The sequence below is a fragment of the Columba livia genome, chromosome 2 (assembly GCF_036013475.1).
Source record: "Columba livia isolate bColLiv1 breed racing homer chromosome 2, bColLiv1.pat.W.v2, whole genome shotgun sequence".
Classification (NCBI taxonomy): Eukaryota; Metazoa; Chordata; class Aves; order Columbiformes; family Columbidae; genus Columba; species Columba livia.
This window is the reverse complement of record NC_088603.1, coordinates 104,600,889-104,626,862: the sequence shown is the minus strand read 5'-3', so window position 1 is coordinate 104,626,862 and position 25,974 is coordinate 104,600,889. Positions and strand designations below refer to the sequence as shown.

Below are 25,974 nucleotides of genomic sequence, written 5' to 3'. Positions count from 1 at the left end.
CCCATGCAACAAACTTGGATTTGTTGGAAAGTCACAACCCAAGTGAAATCCTTTACGTCTGTTAAACATTTCTTTCAACTGAACCGTTCCCACTTTCTCTATCATACATTTTGCTACTTTTAAAGCCCTTTTCATGCTTTTGCTTGCTTTCTTTCTTTCAACCTCAATTTACAAATCCTTAATGTAACAAATATCCTGTCCTTTTATCTGTTCATAGCCTTGTCTGACAGGCTTATTTTAGGACTTTTTGTTTCTTATGAAAATAGTATGATGAGCAAATATAAAATGTAAATCCTTCATAAAGCTAGTCTAATGTACTCAGCAAAGCCCAAGAAGACTAAACACACTGCAAACACTATTTCTATTACAAAAGCAGTCAGGAATGAAAACTTGAACAGTTATAATCGCAACTCAATTAAACAAAGCAGATAAGCAAACTCTTATTTTCCCATTAAGAATATACAGAAAAAGCATTCCCAGCAGCATTTTTTACTTCCTACCCAAATCTCCCTGATGTTACATATAAAATCAGACAGATCTGAATTTCTTCAGCAGCTGAATTCACGTTCCTATGAAGGTGAAAAACTTTTAACCCTAGGTCTTTGTGTCCAGTCAAGGGAGGGATACTCCAACACTGAAAGTTAATGCCTTTCACACAAATATATCACACACTAGTGACCATTCAGTCTCTTTTCTGCTCATAAATGGGAGCAGAGGTCCATTTAAATAAAAAAGTATTGTCAGTTGAGAAACACTGATTTGGTTATTCAGCTATCGAAATCAAATTAGTGTGGTGATTCTCTGTACATAGTGTGTGTTGTAATTCACTTTCTCAAAGAGCTTCAGTTCACAAATGAAGATTGCTACCTAAATGATTTGTGTTTCCTTTAAATACTTAGGACCATATTTTCCAGAAGGATTTTTAATAGCATCTCCAAAATTTAATACTATCTTTGCAATATTAGTAAGTTAGGAAGCTATCATGCAGTTGCATATAGAAGTGTACTTGAATACTTTTTGCAAGAGCACATAGTTTTGGTTAAAGCTTGTTTCAACCCACCAATCAGTCCATAAAGGAGGGATTCACTATTTGTTGTTCAAATCAGCACTCTTAAATCACCAGAAAAGAGAGAATGCTTGAATACTGTGTTAAATAATCTATGCTAAAAATCAGTAGTTACTTTTCAGCAAGGAAGTGTTAACTTGTAACGTGCTTTGAATCTGCATAAGTTAAAAATAAAAAAAAAAAAAGCAAGCAGTAAATTGGCTCTGAGCAAGAAAGACATTACTTTTTTTTTTTTTTCCTACCCAATTTAGGATGGCAGCCATTTCAGACCTAAAAATAATCATGGAACTTATTAGGAATTTTAATTTTCTGAAATGAATAGAATAGGGGCAGACACAAAATGAAGCATAAGACAACACAGAAGACTGAAGAAAACTGTTCTCAACTGTAAGATTATTGTTAATATTTCATGAACATTAGCATGAAGTAAAAATTATTGGACTTTTTTCCTAATGTTGCATTTCAGCTCACTAAACTAATTACTGTAATTGGACATTAGCAGGTCACCTCAGATTGTTACAGTACACTCTAGAACTGCCAATGAAAATTAGGCATCTACTGTAGCCTCAATTTTTAAAGAGCTTGCAAGTAAAGTTTAAAGGTTTTCCTGGGAGAAAAAACAGCACCTTTATAAATAGGATGGTGGGAAGTACAGAGGTCACAATCTTTATAACACATCCAGAAGAACCCATCGCACTATTTCCACTTATTTCAGTGTGGATGACACTGGATCCCATGATACAACAGGCGCTGTCTCCCTGCTGTTCTTTGGTTTTCTCAGTGGAACAACAAATTCCTACACAGTAGAGCAGAAAAGTCTGGAGCAGAGCGAGAGGGCACCAAAGGGTAGAGGGAGCTGTACAAAAGAGAGAGGAGTATATATCACTCTGACAGTATGTCACAGTGCTCATGAAGGACAGGTCAGATGGGATGCTGCCTTTGCCTCCACTAGCAGCCTCACTTTGCCTCAATTTCTCAGCATCATCCCCACCTTCTTTAAGAACTTCATCTATGAGATCTCTCTCTCTACAGCCATTTCTTCCAAGTTCATTTCTCCAAAATGCATTCCACTGCTTCAATTACCTCTGGAGAAACCAGCTCTTCTTTCAATATCCAAAACAGACAAACCCATGCATGCCTACTCTCTGTAAAACAGGGAAAACTCAGTATGCCCTAGGAGATGGCTGTCTTCTTGTTATGTACTCTGAAAATATACTTTCTAATATATTGTGGAAGGAATACGTGGAACATCCGTACTGAGAGTGATATACCCCTTTCTGATACATGCATACGTCCTCCATTGCAATTTCACAACAGAAATATGGCATCTTTAGCTCTCAGCCTGAGTGGTGGGAAAAGCTGGTCAGTGCCAGACATAAAGCAGTCACACAGAATTTGCCAAGAGAATGCTACACACGTAGTGCCCTTTCCTGCCACTTCTCGGTTTTTTTGTTTTGTTTTGGTTTTGGGTTTAGGTTTGGTTTGGTTTGTTTTTTCCTGTGTTTTTTGTTGTTGTTGTTGTTTGGTTGGTTTTTGTTTGGTTGGTTGGTTTTTGTTTTGGTTTAGTTTGTGGTTGGTTGGTTGGTTGGTTTGTTTGTTTGGTTTGGTCTGCTTTTTTTTTTTTTCCCAGTCCCACACTTTCTTCTGGCTTTTTCACTATTTCCCCTCTGTCCTGACTGAATAGGACAAATCCGCTTGGTAGCAGCCAAGAACCTCTGTCTTCTAGAAACACTAGGTTCTTTGCTATTTTGTTTACTTAGAAGGTGTTAGAGTCCTCTTTATCATTGTCTACAATCTGAAAAATGATGTGTGGAGACTTGAAAGAAAGTCTCTCATTCCCTGTTGAGCAAGAACTCAGCTATGTTTTCACACATGCAGTTAAGCAGCAGATGTGATTTGTCACTGTGGTCAAAACCATAGGTACAGCAACAGTAAATGTGATGTGAAAATTTGCTATGTTAACAACTCAAATGGAGGGAGAATGCTTCTATGACTGTTGGTCAAAGCATGACCCTAGCTAGCCTCTATACCATTTTCATAGCCATGGATCCTATGGCTTTTTTGAGTTCAGTAACTTCATCAAAAGCTGAAGGTTGCTGAATACACAAAGACTGCTGTAATCACCGAGATAATTTGTAAACTGGGCAACTGCACATCCTGCTTGTGCTCTAGAGTGTTTGGTTTGTTTTGGATATGACAATATGATGTGAGAGAAAAACGGAGGGCCCCAAGTTGTGCTGCCTTGTCAGATGTATATCAAGGGGGCCAAAGAACTTCAAGCCAATGTGAATAACTCAGATTACCCAAGGATCTGTCTTTCATGGCATCATACTGGCCAGAAATTTCTGTATCCTTCTCCATACTTGGAGTGCCTCATGACAGACCATGGGTACACATGACTAGACTGTACATAGCCAGGGAATGGGGACTATATGTCTAACCTAACTAACAGAATCAAGTGCATCCATTGAACCACTTTCTTTGGAAATGGGACATAAAAATCTAAACAAAACAACTTAGTAACACTGAGAAAAGCTGTACTTCAGAAACTGAAGTGTACTTCACAAAGAGTATTCAGAGAAAGACGTTTGCATAGACAAGCTAATAATATCTTAACATTGAGTATATTTTACCTATATACTTGTGATAAACTTTTCTATAAAGAAAGAAAAAGAGAAACAGGGAGCACAAACCTTGGCAGTACATCACATTTCTTATATTCCTGAAACAAGACGTTCCCCCACACAAAATCCAGGTGTGATTCTACTTTCAGATGTAACAAGCATCACTTTGTGCAGATTAACAAACTGGGTAAAAATTTCAGCAGCATACAACTGACTTTGAAGCTGAAGTTGCACTAACTTTTAGAAAAAAGACAGGCTTCTCTGTTAGTATAATATTTGTATCAGCTTATTAGCTATTAGTTTGCTATTTTCTCCTGAAAGTTCACTCATTATTCTCTGTCACAAAGATGAAAGCTAGTAGCAAGTTTCAATTCTAAGAAGAAAATAAACATGATGTTCCTAAAATTTCACTGGAATGTTTATTTGGCCACTCTTCTTTGAAAACAGAGGTCTTGCTTTGTAGAGCAGTGTCTGAAGTTTTTTTGCTATGAATTGTAAACACTTGGTTAGTATGGTTATAATTTATTTACGGCACTTCTGTGATTAACATGCAAACTTCAAAATCTCTGTCTGAGAATCAGAGTACAAAACAGAACTGGTTACAGTTGCAGGAAGTGGCAAATATCTCAAAAATGTGATTAGGCAACTTCTGCTTTCACCACAAAAAGCGAACTAACTTGGGGTCATAATATTACTGTCAAAATTTGTATTTGCCCACATCTTTAACATTATGTGCAGTTCTTGCCCCACTGGGAAAGATAATAACAAACAAAAAAAAAAGGATAAGGGAAGCAAAGATGGTTAGAGGAGTTGAATGCTTTAAAGCAAAGAATGACTAAGTAGACAAAGATTTTTCAGCTTGGAAAAGAGATGACAGGAGCCAGGATGAAAACAAATGCTAAAATATGGCACAAAAAATATGGAATGACAGCCTTGTTGAGCTCCTTGCCAGAGGACATAATAGGTTCTGCGTTTTACATGTGCTCCAGAGAAGACTGAAAAAACTAATGGAGAAGAAATCTATTTAGATTTGCTGAATACATCTAGCTCAGTCTTGAGGCTGGGAAAGCAATCAGAGAAAGAATTCTCTTTTTACTCTGTTCGTACTCCTCCCGAAGTATTCACATATGACAACTGTGAACAGCACATTGAATTGAATGGTCCTTTGCTCTGACCAAGCACAGCCTTTTTTATCCTCTTATAATCTTAAACTGACTCTTTCTTCATTTGTATTCAGCGGAACACTTGTCTTCACTGAGTTATGTTAGGTGCTTAAACAAACTCATATTTTTAGAATCCTTTAAAACGTATTTCTTCCTAATTCATGTCTTGATGGGGTAATTTCATTCTGAAGAAGTCACTGATAGGAAATTGGGCATTTCTCCTCAAATCCTTTTTTTTTTTTTTTTTTTCCCTTCTCCAAGCGGTTAATTGAGAGAAGAATTGCCAGTAGAAGTGTGGTAACTGTGGGGCTCCAAAATGTCCAGCCCTAATTCATCTGTGTTAAGGTACGTGCCTGAGGAAAAATGGGCCAAGATCCATCTCCCTCAGATGAGTAATCTCTGCTCTCTTTATCAAATGGGATAGAATTTATAACTGCAGGGATTTCAAGAGTGCTTTTCTCATACCCACCCTCTTGCTTGTGGCCCAACTTTAGCTTCAGAAGGCTGGAAGCAAGAGAGCTATAAGCTGGTTTGTAGCCATTGAAACAGGCAGACAGCAGCTTTAAGAGCCAGTGTGAAACCCTACTGACTTTAAAAATCACTTATTCCTTGAGTCTCTGGGGGCTGAGTTCTAAAAAGACAATATCGAATTTGGGCAGAACAGCAGAACTACTGCAATTCTGTTGCGTTGTAATTTCTGTAACACCTGCTACAGAAAATTTGCTAAGAATAAGGAAATTTCACTTAGGACCTTGCATCGTTATGGCAGGTGACCTATCATAAAGAAAGCCTGTGACAGAAAGCATTACAGCTGGCATAGCTACAGATTCAGGAGAATATAGAAAGGGTGCCTCTAGGAGGACATCTCAGCCCTCACTAAGTAGGATTTTTCCATGTAGGCAAGAGACATGCTGTTTTATGCAAGTATATACTTTGTAGTTTTGCCCAACGGTTAGACTAATCACTCCCTTCTTTTATCTGGCTTGCAAGGTCACTGCAAATTCATTTCAGGATTTTTTTACTCACTTTATTTTTGTCTGTTTGATTTACTTGGTTGGTCTTTATATGATGTTTTCTAAATAAGTTCTAATCTCATTGATGATCTCATATAATCAGATCTTCTGTTCAGCTGGCCTCTACGGAAACACATGCAGCACTGTGCATTCATGCACAGTCATAGACTGCCATACACTTTAAAAGAAAGAAGGTAATGAACCAATTAGTAAAAACAAGAAACTGCTACCACTTGTTAAACTACTTTGCCTTTTCTTTCCAACATACGGAGTGACAACCGATTTAAACCTTTACTTCAGTTTCACTTGCATGGGTTTCAAACTCAAGAACATTATTTCTAATTCTCAGCTTAAATTCAGAATCTTTAAACGAAACTGAGGTGAAACCGCTGCGGTTTTGTGAATTCACAATTTGAGAGCAGTGTAGGTATCATCCTTTGTTATTGCGCTCTACAAAACAAAATACTTCCACTGTTGCCAAGTGTCTTCAGCATATGACTACATTATCAGATCTGGGACACATAGCAAGTTCCAGGATTTGGGTGCAGGATGTAGCTATGAGACAAACCTGGACCTGTATATCCAGGGCTAACACAAAAGTGCCCTGGATAGAAAACTGCCCCAGAAGTATGCAACCAGGTGGTTCAGTACATAGACTAAGACACTCAATTTCTCACAAAACCATAACAGGCATGCTAAGCAAAAAACCTTTATCATTATGATTTCAGTCAAGTCTTCAAAGAGAGCTGTAAATCTAAAGCTTAGCAACCACTTGGCACATCTTTCAGTCTTTTAAACCTCTGTTATCAATAGGTTTTTCACTATTAAAGTACCTAAAGTACAGATAAAGGTACCCAGCTAGTTCTTGCACAGCTATTAGATAAAGATCCAATATCCTTCTTTATTTATGATCAGAACAGGGACTGCCATACTCCCTTGTATGAGAACAAAGTAGTCTATAGTTCGAGTGCCAGACAGTATTTTCCCATTGTGTTTCTGATTGCAGGCTGGTTACACAACACTAAGGAGAGCTTTTATTTATTTATCTAAATGAACAAAGGCCAAAACACAGAAAACAGAGGAGGTTAAATCTTTAAAGAAATCACTTTCCTGGTTGTAATGGAACTGTGGACAGTGCTCCTTTTTCAGCTACAGAAGGAAAGCAGGAAGGGAGGCCTGGGGATGGACAGAGTGCATTGTAGAGGCTGAGTTCTACAGTAGCTCTCTTCTGATTCACCTCTCAGATGTTGTGCCATCCTGTCATCAAGACCAAGTCTCTGTCCTACACTGACATTTCTTCTGCAGATAGAATGTTCCTTACCCTTAGCTGCTGTAGCTCTGCTCAGCTCCATTATTTATAGTGATACCATACTAATGTACAGTGGTCGTGTGTCAGACACTAATTGCTTTTGGAATCCCTTCTAAAATAAGAAGGTGTTTCTGGGTTTTGAGGCTACATATATATGTAGCTGCTCAGTGTTTACTCATATAAAATAAATTAAAAAATCCAACTCCTTGAAGCTGGATGACAAAATTGAAAACAAAGAATAAGTGATGAAGCATGGTAGGAGTTTGTTACATAAAATTATTTTGCTACAGACTAATTTCATAATACCAAGGCAGGAGATCTAGAGATACTGCAAATGACATCCCCGTTTCAAAGTATTTCATTTTAATTGCTTGCAAGTAGAAAAGCTCTCAACTACCTCACTCTTCTATATTATTTTTAGTAGTTCATGGAGGTGCATATTTTATTCACCTACTCCTAATGGAAATCTATGATTAAAAAAAAAAAACACAACAACAAACAACAACAACAACAATAATAACAAAAAAAAAACAAAAACAAGAACAAACCAACCAATCAACCAACCAAAACCAAAAAACACAACCAACAAACCAAACCAAACCAAAAAAACACCAAAGAAACCCACACACCCAAACTAACTTTCAAGATATTACATTTTGAGATCTGATTTGTCATTAAATAAACAACATCTGATGATAGTAATTTTAATTTTTGTAAAAAGTTGTAAAAAGTACTTTATTACAAAATTAAATGAGGCTTCTTAACAGAACAAATCATGCTACCCTCTGTTGCAGGAACCTGAAATGATAGCCACATTGCACAGCAGCTGACTTAGAGAAGTGGTGTCATTACAAGCACTACAGCAGATGCCTGTTAACATGCCACATTTTTGCCTCCTTGCAGATGGCTGGAATTTCCAGTCCCCTACAAATTATTCATCTCTCATCCCTTTTCCTTCCTGCTGTTCATCTCAAGCTGCCCCTGCCTTTTCATTCATACTACATACTTCCCACCTTTCATCCCCACTGCCAGCATAAGTCCTGAACTCCGCCTTTTACATGCCTTGTACATACAGTGGCACATTTCACTAGTTCAAAACCAACTCATTAAGGACCTAGAATGGCATCTTTCACCAACATGGGAAATCAAGGGAGTAAAGCCTATACACTCCTTAAGAGACCTGAATGAGGCCACATAACAACATTTGTTTTGATCAATATCTTAATCAGTGACAAGCCTTCGTGCTGACTCTAGCCACAGCCATTAGTCTGAACCAGCACTGGAAGCTATGCAGAAGTCTGCTCTGTCAACTTATTTGTCTGGTTTTGTGCTGTGCTGTGTCATGTATTTATGACCTGACGAGCTGAAACATTGTTTCTTATATTCCAGAAAATTACCTTGTCTGTTACACGGCCATTCCCCACACTTGGGTTTTTCCAGTCTTTTAAGAGCACCAGTCAAGATCATGGAAGTTGTATGATTACCTCATATGTCATGAGATTAAAAATAATTTTAAGGGTTATTTTCTAAATGCCTTCTTATCTCTGAATCTGTAGGGCGCTCACAAGAGATACCCAAAACTTTATCCATGCCCTAGGAAGAAGCAATAGGCTTACTCTAGTTCATACTTGCAGCTGCACAGCAAAGGTGACCCTCTAGAGGGTCACCACTTTGCATGGACATTCTGGCACATATCTTCTCCTCCAGCTGTGTCTCTTTTGATCTGCTCTGCTGGCAGTAGGGAAAGACACAAAAAAAATCCTATGCTAAGTCTTCCAATTAAAAAAGAGATCACTCATTTCACAGTTTGCAGTATGCCCTGTAAGCACAATAAAAATAATCTATTTGCAGTGTATTATTTGCCAATACTAAAATGCAACCAGTTAAAAACTTTAGGCTATAGTCAACCCTGTGTTGACTACCTCTTCTGTCAATGTATAATATGAGCCAGCATATCATCATGTTTTCCTAGCGCCAGCAGATACTGACCTCAGTTAGAAACACATACCCCAGTAAAATGTGATTCTATATACATTCAGGCAAGAAAATCAGTTACTAGGAAAGACTGCTGTATATAGCTATGTATTGGTTAAAACTACTGTTTTTTCTTCTGAAACAGCTTTTGTGCTGCTGTCAGGACATCAAAAAACATCCTATCACTTCATGCTAACAAGACTATCACATAGGAGCAGGATGAGAAGTCATATTGTGCCTTGATATTCATAGTCTGAGAGTCAGAGTTCTCATTTTGATACAAAAAGCCTCTATTTTTGATATACTAATCTCCTGTGTGAAGATCTTAGGCCACTTTTACAACAATTTTGCATTAAGAATTAAATGGGCCATTGTTAAACTACCATATATTTTCTGTTGGTCCTGAATGCAAAACCTAAGGAGTACTCTTGAGTCCAGAAGTAATGTTTAATATTATGTTCTAATGTTAAATAAATTAGCATTTTCTGCAAGATCTCTAGAATGTCCATCACCCAGTAAATGTTTCTATTTAACAGGATTACAGTGAGATAGATTTGAGGTATCACTGAGGGTTTCTTTTTGGCGAAGTACACCTATAACTCAAAGTCAAAAGAGATGTAACAAGTACAGGCCATATATAAAAGACATTTAAAATAGTTTAAGTCTCGTTTATATAAACTCAATACTCTCTGGTCATGTAAACAAACTTAAGCTTTACTGAAAGGATAAAAGGAGTAGCCCTATTAGAAATCTGTCTGTCTGCAAATTTTTGAGGGGCACAGGTAAGATTCACATTTACAGGTGAACTTATTCAAATGAGTGCATTTTTCTACCAAACGAAAGCAGAATATTCAAGCTTCACTCATAAATAAGATCTGCAAGAATAAATAAAATATTGTCAAATTAAGTATTTTTTATGTGTTTGGCAGTGTTTTAAGTGCTATGAAGAGACGTTGCCTTAGAGCAAGAAACTTACGAAGGTGTTGGCCACTCTTGTCACAGTTCAAATCACAAAGGGCCCAAGAAATATTGCAGAAGATTGGGTCTACCACAGAATTCCAGTTAGGAGCTATTAATAATGATTAAAATTGTAAATTATATGTATTTGTCTTGAAGGTAATGAAACATTGAAGGTAATGTGTTTTATATTTTAAATAAAAACGCATGTAAATTCAATGTAAATTATAGAAGTATATCCATAAAGTTGCTGTTAAGAAAATAACGTTAACTTCTTATTATTCTTTCTGTTGGTATAAGAAGACATTTTGAAGTATTTGTCATAGTTTGCAACCATAGTTTATTCTGACTAATTTCTCTCACTTTTGATTTTAAGAAATTATGATAGATTTCTTCACAAAATGCCTGAAAGTATGATTTCTAAATCTTCAGTGATAACAAGAAATAAAAGCCAACAAAAGCAAATTGGTCATATTTGTACCTGTTTTGCAGGATAAATTTTAGAGTGTGAATAGAAATAATTTAATAACATGCTTAATGGTAGTTCTTCTAAATTGACCCTGCAGATTTTTTTAATCTTTAATAGCATCTGAACATCTTTATTTTATAATGCATTGATTTATTTATATTTAACTTTAAAGGGGAATTTAGTAACTTTTTTTTTAAACTTTTTTTTTTTTCCCTTGCACCTTTAAATAAAAAAGAAAATTGCACCTAGAATAATTTAGGAGACACTAAAATAATAACATATATATTAGCTGTTTAAAACCATACTTTTAAGTTATAAACTTCTCAAGGGAGATTCTGCAAATGATGATATTAGTCTGTTGCTACGCACAGTCAACTGAACTAAATGCAGATGAAGCAGATTGCTGGCAAACACTTTCAATAATCTGTGAACAATGAATATCAGAGCTATTTCTTTATTGTCTAGACCGGCTCTTTGTTAATCATTCTATTCCCTTCATGTGTTAAGGGTACTAAGGCATAGCTATGTTCAGAGAAAGCTGGAATACAAATAGGTAAAATCCTATACACTGAAGTCAACAGCATCATTCATTATGTAAGATTTGCAAATGCACCCTGGAGCAAGTTAGAGGTACAGACATACATTCAAGTGAGAGCAGCTTAAAAAAAATCCTAGTGTATCAACAAAGACAGGGTATCTGCATGTAGGCATGCTTTCTTCTTTCAGCAAATGGAATGAAACTCATCTTAGCCTGCAATTAAACAAGGTCATTAAAGTTAGTAATTAGGCTGAGGAATGGATGAGAGCTACACCCCTACTTTTAAGGATCTGATTATGAGACTGTCTTAATCATGGCTAACTGATAGCATTGTCTATAATATGCATGTTTTCGCATTATCTCTATTTTGTTGAGCAACAGTGCAGTCCATTCTAAAGAATGAAACAATTCTTTATTACATAAGTCAACTTTTCTTTCAAATGCATCACCAAAGGATGCTGGCAGTTGAGAAACTATCAACACTTAATCTATACCCAGGAGGTAAGGCAGTACCCCCTCACTGAAAAGCATCCTTGGTGCCAACAATGTTTTTATAGAGATACACTAGGTAATAGCTATATAGCTACAAATTAACACAGATAGGGAGTAGAAAAAAGCAGCACTGCTTTGAAGGAAAAATAAAATAAAAATCCAACCAAACAAAAGTTCCTTTTAACTTATCTTTCCATCAGTATTCTTATGGTAATTTGAAAAAGACAACATTCAGATGATCAGCTAAAATGAATAATAAAGTCTACTGTTCAGGCATTCATAATGCATGATATAGCATCTCATTAAGACCTGAGTATTCTAACACATGCTTTCAAGTCTATTCTCTTCAGCAGCATAACATTTTATTTCTCCTGTTTTTCAGTTCATTTCTGTGTGCCTGTTGTATTCCTCGCCAGGTCTGAGATCATGTTTCTTGAAATCAAGTGGCACCTGTAGGATGTAATTTATTAAAAAAAAATATACTGGAACATCCTGAAACACAACAGAAGGTTCAAGAAAATGTAACAAAATTAATATTTAAAAGAATCAGAAAACATAGGATAAAATCTATTTCTAGGCAAGTTGCAGGATGGAAACACAAAAAGGTCTAAAAAAATGCACAAAGAAAATGTAACTCCTCTCTTAGAAAAGCAATTAAGAGCAAAAATATTAATGGCTTTCACAAAAAAACAACTGTGTGTTTATTATCTCTGATAGCCTGCCTTTTATCATGTTCTTGGTATTAGTTTCCTCTGAGCTTTGTACATTAGATTGATTCACGTTGAACAACCTTTCAGAAAATAGCTGGAGACAAATATTGTTAAATAATTTGCAATAGACAGCAACATTTGTTTACACCACATCTTGTTGCTCCTATCATAATAGGCATTTTCCATCTACCTCTCCCAAAAGCCACAGTTGGGTTCAAGATTCAGAAGGTTTAAAAAAAATAAATTACTTGTGAGAGTACAGTGACAAGACCTAGGATGTTTGACAAAAGACAAGCACTTACCGCTCACTAACTGCAAAATAACTCAGCAGCCACTAACAGAAAAGGACCAGTACTAACACCCTCCAGAAAACAAAACAAAACAAAACAAAACAAAACAACATTAAACCTGTTTCACAGCTAATATTACCTCATTAAGACTTAAAAACATGCAAACCTCAGTTGTGCCACATATTTTACATATAATTGAGGCTCTTGTACAGAATTGAACTCTAGATCTCGCAAATTAACTGTTCAAACATAAGTTCGATGAGGACTGTATACCATCTGCATGTTAAGAGGGTGAAAGGAACTGATCTGACCATGATACTGAGGATCATCTCCACAGACATCGCTCTTGGAAAAAGCCTACTGGGAGTAATAGACACTTAGGTATGCTCAGAGACTATAGATTCATGCAATTTGATAGAACTCTGAAGGCCGAGACCCATGTGCATCTCCCCAGGGCTAATGTCACTTAGTTACAAAGTAAGCAAATAAATGTTTTCCTCTGTGTTTATTTTTCTTAGGCTTCCAAATACGATTCAGAAATATAAGTATTTAAATAAAGCCCAGTTTTAAAAAATACATCAAAATCTTTGCTGTCACATAACTGGACAGTTCAAACTACAATATAGAACAAATAATTATCAACATCTACCATAGACAGAAAAAGGAAGCAAAGTTAAGAGAAAGTACTGAGACTAATTTCTGTGAGCATCTTTATGGAAGTGTAACTGAAAGTGCCAGAACACTCTTCAATACAATGTACCTAAACAGACATGCTTTTCAAAAAGGTCTCAAATTTTACTGACAGTCTTTAATATCACTTTATGAAGAAAGGGGAGGTTAATGTCCGTGTCTATGTAGTGACTATTCTTCCTCTGGATGGTAGTGGCTGAGAATTTTGAGGTTAACTCTGTAGACCCACAAAATCATTTCATATTATAAAATTGGACTCATATTCTTCATATACAGAGCCACACTAGTCTAAATGGGAACACATGGGTGATAAAAAAAGAAATACCTTTTTAAAGAATGATTTGACTTAAGATCAGTACAGACATAAAACTGGAAGTTCTCTAACAGACAAAAGCAAGTGTGGGTATGGCGGTTTGGTTTGGTTTGGTTTTGGTTTGTTCTGTTTTTTGTTTTTATCACCAGGCCTCCACAGTATTCCTGTTTCTCCATACCACAACTGTCATTTTATGGATGGTGCTACTGAAATTTATTCTACAAAGCCCGAGATCTGCATATTTTAGTGGGCATTCTCATCAACCATGTGCACATTTATTCAGCTTTTTGATGTATCTTGGGTTGCTATTCATACAAGTAGAAGGTCACAATCTCAACACAAAGTCATTCAGCTCCATAGCTGGGATACTTTCTATCTGGTACTCAATTTGGTCAAGAGGTCATGTAACTTATCATCTAAAACTCAACAAAACAATTACATGATTGAAAATCAAAGACTTGTCATACCTTAGCCATTCCTACTCTATTGTTTCCAAAGACACGACTTTTCTTTTTACATATTTTTATCATAATGATTATAAGGCATTTGCCCTTACAACAAGATCTAAAAACCAAGAGAGCTCTTTTCTAACTTTTTACATCTGTTTAAGAAGCACACAATGCACCGAAGTCTGAATAATAGATTATGCATTCTTTCAACCAGGAAAGTACAGTACAGAAAAGAAATAGCTCCAAAATCTTATGTATAATTAATGACAGCAACAACACTGTTACGACATAAGCGCATGGGATAACCTGTATTCCAAAAGCAGCACAGATGGTGCTCCAAACAGATTATTCTGTCCATCCTAACTCTTCAAAACCAAAAAAAAAGTTGGTTTATAAGCTATTGTGGCATTTCATATGGCTCTTTCATGAAGAGATTTTAAGGTCTGTTTCTATTTCCACAGATACAAAGTCAATCTTAATTCTTACCTTCAGCTGCCCTAAAATATCTAATAGAGAAAAGCCTTTTTATTTGTTCTGATTCTAGGGTGTAAACCCTGGAAATAGAGGGCAAATGCTGAAATTTATCCTGTCAACCACAAACTGTACAGGCATCAATACTTTTTTTTTTTTTTTTAACATATGAGCAAAAATGTCTTCAGAGGGAAGCCAATTTGAGAGAACAATACTTGGAAACTGAAGTTTCATCAGCATGTCAGTGTATGTTAACTTGTTTAATATTTTCTTTAACATGGCATTCCATCTAGCCAGGGGTGAGATCTAGGACTGAAGGGGGAAAAACCAACTGCTGCTAATAAATGACAGCTAAGTTACGGTTAGTGACACCGTAAAGTATTAATAGCTTTTTCATGCTTGAGGCCCATTTTGGCCCGACTGGCCAAGAAAAAGCAACTTTATCTAAGTCATAATGAGATATCATAACATGCTCCAAAATATGTGAAATGCATGTATGGGAGGGACAAGATAGCGGGGTAAGACAGGGACATAATAGTAAGATTGGAAGGAAAGGTAAAAGCTCCTTTGTATTAAAAATCAGCAGAGGATACCTGTAATCTGTACAAAGAAACTCACTGCATTTTGACATTGTCTAATGCTCACCACCCAAATAAACAGTAATTACACACATATTTCAATATAATATGACAAAACTCCGATCCCAGCTCCTACAAACCAACTGAAGTGTATTTCAAGACAATTCCATTTGTAATAAAAAACAGATGGTAAAGAAAACAGATGTCTCTTTGTGATCTGATTTACACATCTGCACACATTTATAATATGCATGCATTTCCAAAGAATGCTGAGCAAGTTAAATTGAGAAATGGGATTTTTTTTTTTTTTTTTAAATGGGCATGCACAAAGAGTGTGACTCAAGAAGAAAATAAACTGTGACACAGTCATGTCTATCCTATCAAGCCTATCTGCTTCCAAGCCAATATAATGTAAAAGCACCATGTTAAAAAAACAGCAATCATGATAAAAATCAGACAACTTTGGAAATAGTTTACTGCATGGAAAGATCACTCAAATGTGAGGTGGATTAAGGGATGGGTGATTTTCAGATTTCTACCCTCTCTGAAAGAAGATCTGAGGTTAGCAAAGGTTGTCCTTCAGAAATTCATTATACAGAAAAGCAAAACATCCCTCAGCAACACAGACCTGGAGATTTATTTAAGATCTTCTAAATCGCAGATTGCCATTTTATGCAGACATCAACAATAAGCCATTGACAATGACATCAAATATTTTCAATTAGTCTCAATGAAATTATGCACAAGAATCAGTAGAGAAATGTGTTACAACAAAGAAGGATGAAAGAGTCTTACTCAAAAAGAGAAAAACCTTTCAGAATCTCTTAGACAAGAGGTACAGGGTAAATCAGTGCAAGAAGCTAAGATGTTAACAACCTTCAAAATCAAATTAGACTAAAGTAGGTTAAAATGAAACAAAATCTTCTCCAAATTTAACTGCTCATTTGTATGATCTTGTTGTTTTTTTAGATTTTGTCCCATTTCTTTTTCTCTGGATAGTTTACTTCAGGCTCACAAAGGGTACCACATTGTCAGGCATGAGAATGAAGTCTTCTCTTTCATCAAAGCACAAAACCCAATTTAAGTGCCACATCTCTCAGCTGAAGGAACTATATCCTAGAATGATATTCAATATCTGTGCCCATTCCAGTCCTGTGCCTGCCTGCTGAGACTGCAGATAAAGAACTGGATTCACTCAAATGTTCTTACTGTTTCCTCTTACTGAAGGGATGCTGAATAGCCTTAAATCTCAGCTTATGTTTATTTTGCACCACTATAGTAACCAGTGAGACACAGACAGAATGCATGAGTAACCTGTCCAAGGAGGCTGTTTATCACCACTGGGAACTGGGCCAATTTAACCAGTTAATTTCACATAAGTCATCATACAATCATCACATGATAAGTACTTCAGGAACTAACCACTTGGGCTGGAGTCAAACTGGTGAGCTGGAGGTGGAAAGCTCCATGTTCTACTATTAATTCCCTGAGCTACAGAGTCCCCAGCTGGTAGTCCTACAAAGGTTCACACAACTTTTTTTGAAAGGCAGCAAAATAGTTACAAGATTAAAAAACAAATCAAAACAAAACCCACTTGCAAGAACAACTATCTTTTTCTTAAAATAATCTCTCTGAAAGTATCAGACTGTACACATTATACAAGAATAAACAAACTTATCTAATATTTATCCACAATTGGTAGTCAGAGATCATTAGTGCAAATTTCTGCTGACCGGCAGCATTTACTCTATAAACTTTTGGTATCCTAAGTGGTCCATTAGAGAGCAGCAGATATCTTCAATACGTTTAATCTCTTCATTGGGCATGTTTTGTTTCCAGGCATGAATGCTACTTGGTGAAATTTCCCCTTCATAAGGAAGATAGAAAAGACTAGTGGAGGTGGCAAATAATATTTGGTTTAAGCTAGCAGGAGGAAGAGGAATACCAAGAAAGGCAAAAATTGTTTCAGCCGTCTTCTGAGGAAAGTTCACAATATCTTCAAACTTGACTAGATGATAATTTGTTGCCTGCAAGTCTGCATTTATTCTCAGTGCTGCTGCTGTGTTTGCTAGCCACAAATAGGACAACACAGAAACAGCGTTTGAATCAGAATTTGAAAGTTCTTTTCTTAATGATTCATACTCAAAGGCATAGCCTTCATTTAAACTACATTTTCCTTTACCATCCTCCCCTTTAAACATTGCAGTCAAGTGTTGTGGAATATTTTTCAAGGAGTAAAGGCTTGGTTTATTTTTGTACAACATTGAATATATCCACGCCCGTGGGTCCCTTACTACATATAATGCTCTCATTGATGGTCCTAGGATTTCCTGAAAGAAAGGAAGTTTTAACGTCCAGCTCCCACTACTTAAACTAAGCACAGGTCGTGCATTTGGATAATAGATGAGATGTCTTCTCAGTTCCCTAATATATTCTGCATCTTTTTCTTTACTCCCTCTTGCCCTGCTTCTTTGCTCTGAAAGAGATTCTCTCTTTTTGGATCTTTTCTTTTTGTCCTTGCTTGTAGCAGAATGTTGAGCAATTTTACTTCTGCTGGCTTCATATAAATGAATATTTTGTAAATGTAACTTCGTGCCTCGAACTAGAGACTGGAGCCACCCTTGGATAAGACGAAAATGACCATTCTGGACATCAGAAACCTTCCATTCACATGGATCTACAAAGGAATCAATTTCAAATTCAGTCTCAGGAATTTCAAGATAGGGTGCAGGTATCCTGACATATAAGAAGTCACTGCTATTGAAAAACAGCTGTTTTAATATTTCTGCACCAGAAGCAGGAAGTGAAGTAATGATAACATCTGGCAAAAGAACAGGGTTTCCTTCTAATTGTCTGGCTTTATTGCCTTCGTCATGTTCTAGTCTTGTCATGTCACTGCTCCATTTTGCACAGATGGGCTGAGTACACATGCTCCACACATCCACCAATTCAATAAGCCACAGTGTGACAACCAGTATCAGGATCCAACGCAACATTTTACTGAAGGATATGTAAAACTGCCACTGAAAAGCCAGTATGACCAAACTCACACCCAAAATTAGCCCTGCAACTATGTTCACTTTGAAACCAAATGGGAAAACCACCCTATTATTTTTTATCCGTTTTTCCACAGATTCAGTACCTAGACCAAACTTGGTCACTTTGTTTTCATGAACTACTTTGGCAAAACCACCAAATCCCAAGTAATCAAACCTTGTCTTTAAATCCTGATATTCAGTCACAACAGAGATGGTATTTTCAGTGTTGTTGACACTGAGCGAAATCTGAAATCCAGATTTTGCATTATCTATGAGTCTGCAGTTAGAAACATTGACATATGGGCCATGGAAAAGGTAAACAATCCTTGTAAGCGTGTTTTTCATTGGAAAGGTAACATTTACAAACTGAGTCCATCGCTTTTTGAATTCAGCAGCTTGTTCTGCCTCTTGTATCCTAGCAACAGGACTACTCCCATGATGATCAAACCAAAACATCTTGTAGTGGGCATCCCACACATCCATCATAGCTCCATTGTATTTGTTCTTAAATTTATAAGGTATGTATTTAAAATCAATGTCGAGATTATGAAAAAAGGCACTGACAGAATTAACAGGAGAGTCTTCCTCCTTCTCAATATGGTCTACTACTAACAATGTCTGAGAATTCAAGAGCAACAAAACACGATATACACTTTTCAGTTTCATTGCTGATGTGTAAGCAGATACTGCCTCACCACTCACAAACATCATGTCCCCAGCCTGGGAGGCTGTTATAATTTCTCCAGTGGAGTCTCCAACCTCATCACCAATCCACTTCAGCCACTGGGCACACTCACCAAGCTGTCCCTCCCAGGGCTGGTTGCACTGGCTCGTAGGAGATGGAGCAAAGACCAAGACATTGTTCAGGTGGCTGAGTTTAGGCCCATAAAGAGCCTCAGATACAAACACCTGTCCATTGGGAGCAAAAGTGAAAGAGTTCTGGTCAGGATGTTCATGTCCTGGATTGAAACTTCTCCACCCATCAATCCAGGCGTACGGTTGAAAATGAACAATATCGTAAACAGCACGTCCGCCAAGTTTTCCAGACTTAAAGGACACAAAGGTGTTTGTCTGACTGTTTGCCAAACCAGCCCCGTAAGTAACAACTCCCCAGTTGGGAAACACATGCATTTTAGCAGTACTGTAGTCAGGAGGCGGCTGAGGGGTGATTTCGGCAGCATACCATATGAATTCAGTGTGTAGTGTGCTCCATCTCTGTGCAGTGGATGGTACCATTGGCCCGTCCTTGGGTCTGTGTTTTCTAATCTGCTGTGCCAGCCAGTTGCCAGCTCCATTCTTCATGATAAATTTATCCAGAAAAACTAGTTGGCTCTCAGGACCATAAAACCAGTTGTAATTAGAATCCGCAACACCCACAGTCCTTTGAAAGCCTGGTAATAGGGTGGCATAGTAAAACCAAAAGTGCATTTTGAGCCAATTATTCTCCAAGTTGTTAATACCAAAGTGGCGCTGGGCCAGGAAAACATATTGGGTTATTGACTTCGCTGTGTAACTCCCATAAGCTACTCCCTCATCCAAAGACCCATCTACTATATGATTGAGCAGAAACATTGTTTTCTCCATCACATCAACAACAGTGTGTTTCCAAATATTTGCCTGAGATCCTTTGTCCACCCCTGCAACTAAAGCCCCAACAAGCAAAGCAAGCATATTGGTTGCTTGGTGATTATGGAGAAGCTGCTTTCCCCAGGAACGAACCTTTGAGTACTCATACATTTCCTCGCTTACAGACCATATCTTCTCTAGGTATTTTTGCCGTCTCTCATTTTCCAGTGAATTATACAAGAAGTCAAAAGCAGTTGCAAATCCTGTTAAGGAGTGACCAAGTGGCACTTCATCTCCAGGAGCGTTCTCAACCAACCAGTTTTTGTAGCCAGCCATTCTATCCATATATTCTAGGGCAAAATCAAGTGCAGCTTTATCTTCGGGGCACAGCAAACAATAAAATGCTAGAGGCGGCAGGTTGTTACCATAAATCTCATTCCACTTCGCAGCAAAATCAACGTGCTTGGGTGGAGGTAGGTAGTATAATGGATTGGATAGCATAACCATCACCGCACTTCTGATAGCTCTAAATAGATGCAAATGGCTTGTATGAGCCTTCTGCCTCAGTGCCTGGACGTCTTCAGCATCAAAATACAAGCTTGGGTGAAGAACTACTTTTTTCAACTTCTGCTCTGCACTAAGACCTTCAAGTTGCTGTTTTTCATATTGATCTACATTTTCTATGAAAGTCACCCAATCAGAATAATTACTTACAGATTCTTCAAAAGTGAAGCCAGCAAACATCATTAATGCTAGAAATAAAGTATGTCCTGTGAACATCAGAGCCATGATCCATTAGACAGCTCCTCTTCTCCAGGCATGCATCTTCTAACAAAACACGAAGTTCAGATACCAAATTTTGATCCAGTTAGTATAAAAATGAACATCTTAAGGCATATTTTAAGGAGAAAAGACTTAGTGTGTAGTGTGCATTGTAACTGATACTCAGATCCCATGTAATCTGAGCTACAACATTGTAATAACAAGGCTCTTGAAAACTTACATCTCAGGTGCCTTGTCTTTTCACACTTTTCTCAAACACAACACTACAGCATAAATACTAAAACAAGTGAAAAAGTAAAATATCTAAGATATGCATATAAAACACAGGTTGACACTGCACAGTAAGAGACTGAAACACTCTTCGTAACTTGAAAAACTCATCTTGAAAAAAGGAATCAGAGTAATGCATTTACTTTTTTAAAAGCTTCCAATCAGGTCAAATTCCACTTCTAGAGCTGAAAAAAACTTCACTGATCACAAAACAATATACTTTATCCAGAACAATGTGTTGTATTTGATTAAATAGGGGATTTACAGCACTTGGAAAACAAACTCCAAAACTGTCTTCAGCATTTCCCTTATATGAATTTGTATACATGCTCTTTCCATCTTTCTCTTCTGGGACTCATGGGAGAGTGGGAAGGGGAAAAAATGAAGAAAAATCAACATAGACCCTTCATTAGCTCTTTTTGTTGAAATTTCAGTGCTTTTAACCACTAATCCCCTTCAGCTTGTAAAAGACATAGTTTCAAGTCTTCTTTCATCTTATCTTCAGCCAATGATGCTCAAATTTTGCCTCAATGATTCAGATAATCCTGCTCCTCGCATTACAAAGCAAAAGGAAAACATGTGAAAGAGGCAGAAAGCCAATATTTCTTTGTTAAAAGAGCAGTTTCAGGTGAACTTCCACTTTGCATGTTGGTTCTTTTCTGTGGAAACAGAAACGAAAGTTCTCTGAGGCTGCACATGTGTCAGAAAATATTTAAAGTACTTTAACAGATCACAAAGTATTGCTAACTTTTTAGGAAAGATAAGAGTTAATACACCTTTTCTTTTACAGAAAATAATTTTTAAAAAGAGCATTTTTCAAAGTTCCCCAAAATTTATCTTGGGCAAAAGAGAAATTCACATCGGCTACGTAAGCTCACTTTATTTCACCATTTTGTGTCTGCCTACGAGGTCTCAGGGCATATTTTCCCATTACGCTGTCCAGAGCTACCCAACAAAATAAATCGGACACGCCACGAAAATTAAGTGGAGCTCAAATTAATAAGCAAATAACTTTACGTGTATATAAACCACACGCATGGTTCTGCCGGTGCAATGAAGGCGTGAAAAGGGAAAGCTGACAGACCGACCCTTGACGGCGACCGACGCGGCGCCCTAGGGATCCCCACCACCCCGCCAGCTCCGGCACGAAGCCTGATAGCGTGCCGCGCCTCCCCCCGCGCCGCCCCCCCGACGGCGGCCAGCAGAGGGCGCCCGCCACCGGGTCCGCGTCGCCGCCCCTCCCCGCCGCCCCGGGGCCGCACAACTTGAACAAGTTTCGGCGGCCACCGCGGGTGCGCCCCGTGCGCTCCCCCCGCCGTGGCCGAGAGCCTCTGTCTCCTCAGGCCCGGCGTTCCGGAGTGTAACCCAGTCTTACCGCAACTGGTCCGGCGGGGGTCGGGGTGGCCAGCAGCTGCCGCGACGACGCGTCGCTCTGCCCCGGCAAGCGCGGCCCGGGGCGTGGAGCCAGCCTCCGGCCGGCGGGGCTGCGGATGGCGGTGCGCTGCGCCGGCTCTGCTCGCCTCCGGCCCCTTCCGCGTTATCGCTACTTTTCACCAGGGCTGGCCGTAACTTCGGGTCCCTGCCCTCCGCCGGCGGCTCCCCAGAGTTGATGGCGTGGGAGATGCGGCGACGGGCCACCAGCGACGGGCGCGGGCACCGAAGCAAACTCGCAGGGATGTCGCTGCGGAGGGGCGGGCAGGGAAAGAGGGAGGGAGAAAGGGAAGGAGGGGAGATGGCGGGGGGGTTGGCAGAGCCGCCCCCGGCGGAATAGGGATGTGCCGATTCTCCGCGCTCGTGCTCCAGAGGTGGGCGGGCTGCGGGCCCCGCCACAGCGCTCCCCACCGCTTCTCTTCCCTGCGACTGCGTGAGCTAGCCAGCGCTCCCAGCCCCGCTCCTGGCCGTGGGTGCCACCGCCGCCACTACGCCTCGGCCGAGAGCTGCCGGCGGAGCGGAGAGGAATGGAGCGCGGCGGGCGCGCCCGGGGGCAGGGGCGGGGCCGGAGCCGGGGGGACGCGGCAGGGAGTGGCGGAGGCGGCGGGGAGAGGCGGAGTCGCACCGCCCAGGAGGCTCCCGCGGCTGCTGCCCCGGGCCCGCGGTGAGGGAGGCGAGGGTGGAGCTGGTCCCGGTGCGGGGAGCAGCGGGCAGGTGTGAGAGGGCTCCGTGGAAGAAAAGCGGCCCCGGGAGGTCGTCTGCGTGGCTGCTCGGCCAGCAGCTGCCGCCTCGCCGTGGTCCAGCTCCCACGGCTCCCAGCCACAGCAATGGCAGGGCTGGGCACCGCGGCGGCCCGGCGGCCGGCGGGCAGGGCTGGGCAGGGCGGCAGGAGTCGTCTCTCCTGAGGGCAGCGACTTTGTGAGCGCGGAATAAAGACATAACGGTACCCATGTCTCGAAAACCACGGGGATACGCAGTATCTGCTTGTTCGAGCGGTCCCACTTTTTTTAACTACCTCCCTGCGCAGGCACTTTATGCGATGCATTAGAATGATTCTCATTCAGCTTTAGCGAAGGCTTTTGAAGTTCACGTGGTTAAGGGCCAGTAGAAAATGCGGGCTAGCCCGCCTGGTGCCTGTGGTCCACCCACGAAATTCAAGACGTACAACGCCATTCTGGGTTTTGAATCTCAGTTTGAATTGCACTTGATGACTTTCCGAGTCTGATTTCATAACCTGCATGATGTGATACCAAGCTATTCTTTGCTAGTAAGTGCAATCCAGGAAAAGAAAGGGTGCGAGATTTTGTACATTTGTTACCATTTACTATGTTTATAAGCTATACCTTAAAGGACATGGGTTTTAACCATCCCAGTAGCATAAGTCACCACTTTTTCCCAGACATACTCTATATTCTTCTTAACGTTCCCCCCCCCATCTTAGAAAATACAGTACCATATTTAAGTATTTCTTAAGCTACTCTATCTTGAAATGAATATATGAATATATAATGGCCATACATTATGGATACTGATTCTGTTTCTTTGTGCTATGGAGAGCACCTTAGAAGGATTAAATTATTAAATTATGCACATTTCCATCAATGATTAACTATGTCTGCAACCCTCCTAATCTTTCAGATGTGCCTGGTGGACTTGGCTTAAGAGGGAAAAATACCGATTATTTCCTGGATGATGTCTTCCCATCAGAAGAAATTTGCATAATGACCAAAGAACAGCACATAGTTCCCTGACCTTGAATCTCTTACAATTCTGCCTTTTCATTCTACTAGGGAAGTTATTCCGGGAAGAGTGCAAAGGGAAATGTAAAGCAACAGTAGGAGCCACATTCCTCTTTAAGTCAGTAGAAGCCAAGTGGAATACAGTACAAATGAAAACCTCCCAAGTCTTTTTCCCTCTATTCCCATTGTACCTTGCATTGTACCCATTACTTTTATTCCCCAGGCTGACTCACTCTGAAACACTCTTGGAGAGTGACTTCTCCCATAAATTGTCAGGCAATTCTGAATGAGCACAATGTGTGGAGGACTTGTCGTTAGGTTAAAAGCAAGAGTAAAGCTCTCCCAAAAGCCCTTCTCAATCTCTGGGACCTGTGATGAGATCATTGCATATATAGCATTTCAGTGCAATATATTTGTGGAGAAGCATGAAAATGAATTATTGACTGTCCCAATATACTCACAAATGGTACAATTTTGACAAAGTCTTATTTAAAAGGCAGTGAAGGCATTTGAAAGGCATTTCACTTTTTCTGTGGAAGCTCTTTAACGTTATCAAAGATGCACTAGCAGAATACTTAAGGCTGATTTTCTGCTAAGCCAATCGCAAAGCTAGAGCATCTGTAACCCTGTATGATCTCAACTAGTAAAGGCCACTTACTTTCTGCCATTTTCAAGTCACTATGCTTAAAAACAAAAACAAAAACCAGTAGTGGTAGAACTAGTGTTCAATTATTTTTCTATTAGTAATTTTCAATAGTCAGCAGAGCACAGCTACTCTGCTACAACTGAAAATCAAAAGTGAAACCTCATAGTTCAACTTGTATCCAGGAGAAACAATTGAGTGAAGCAAACTTCAAGAGTTGGATTATGGTAATTAGAAATAGTGACCCTGGGTTGTAACCAGCTCTTTTGCGTAAAATGAGCCTGAATTGTATTTGCGTTCCACCTTGCTTGATTGCATAATACTGTTTAAAGAGTGGTCGGTAAAATCAAAGTCACTTTGAGAACAACTGTTAGCTGTGAAAGTAACTATTAAAAGTTACCAATTACATTTTTATTTGCAGAAACACTGACGGTCTGGCAACAAATTGCATTATATAGTTATATTTTCAAATATTCTTCATAACTATGAAAAGCTGAAAAGCAAGGCTGATGTGCTTTCATCCAGAAAAAGATGCTGTAAAATATCTACCAAGAAAATGGGTTTTGGCTCATGAGAAAGTGACCTCACTGTCACTTCAGATTCTTTGTACAAGAAATCATGGGTCATTGTTGGAGATTTGCTCTGGTGTACCACCTCAAGGATAGCATTCTGCATTGATACCAGAATCAGACATCCAAATATCTTAAAAATGCTAGCAGCATTATCCTGCTTGAGCACAGGCCAAGTGCTAACAGATGGAAGTGAAGAGTAGGATAATCAGCTGGACTGCAACAAAATATTTGCCAGTGAATAAGAGCATAATAATTCAAAAGTTCATAAATGAATGAGGTGCTGCTGTCAAATATGAGATGTTGTTCCACATATACAAAAAGAGACGGATATTTAGGTAGGATCTGAAGTGAGGTAACTAGATATCCAGTGAGGGTGGACTCTTGAAACTTCTGCCCAACTCGTCAAGTAGCCGAAGCACATAAACTCTCAGGTTTTATTCCAAAGACATCACAAGTTTGGGGTAGAGTTCTTGTCCACTCAGAAATCTCTCCATATTGGCAGGGCTCAGTGCTTATTTAATGATTAAGCCTAACTGTGGCCTGAAACATACACTTTTCTTAATCTAAATCCACTCATAAATCTAATTCATTACTAATTCTTGAAATACACCTCATGCACATCTCCTTTTGCAACAAACAAAAAAACATTGCAGGATGATACAGTGGTCATGAGCATCTTCTTTAATGCAAACTGTTGGTCAGAAGCACTCAGCTTTCACAGAGAAGACATGAGTGTAATGCTCTTTTCTCCTTTAAAGGATGCTAACTAAAATCTCTCAACTCTTAAATGACATAACCTCTTGCCTCTTTCAGCATAAATCATGTT

At 39.1% G+C, this 25,974-nt stretch overlaps 1 protein-coding gene across 1 annotated transcript; it reads right to left on the bottom strand.

Moving 5' to 3' along the window:
* Positions 1-15,720: 15,720 nt before the first annotated feature.
* On the bottom strand, positions 15,721-22,739 carry DSEL (dermatan sulfate epimerase like). Its single transcript, XM_065053057.1, has 2 exons — positions 22,139-22,739; positions 15,721-21,422 (listed from the first exon to the last, which is right to left on the bottom strand). Exon 2 carries the CDS (start codon positions 20,497-20,499, stop codon positions 16,849-16,851), a length of 3,651 nt encoding a protein of 1,216 aa, XP_064909129.1. The 5' UTR covers positions 20,500-21,422; positions 22,139-22,739; the 3' UTR covers positions 15,721-16,848.
* Positions 22,740-25,974: the final 3,235 nt, after the last annotated feature.

What these genes read in the sequence shown, in the direction of transcription:
- DSEL (XM_065053057.1), bottom strand. Translation starts at nt 20,499, where the DNA reads ATGGCTCTGATGTTCACAGGACATACTTTATTTCTAGCATTAATGATG.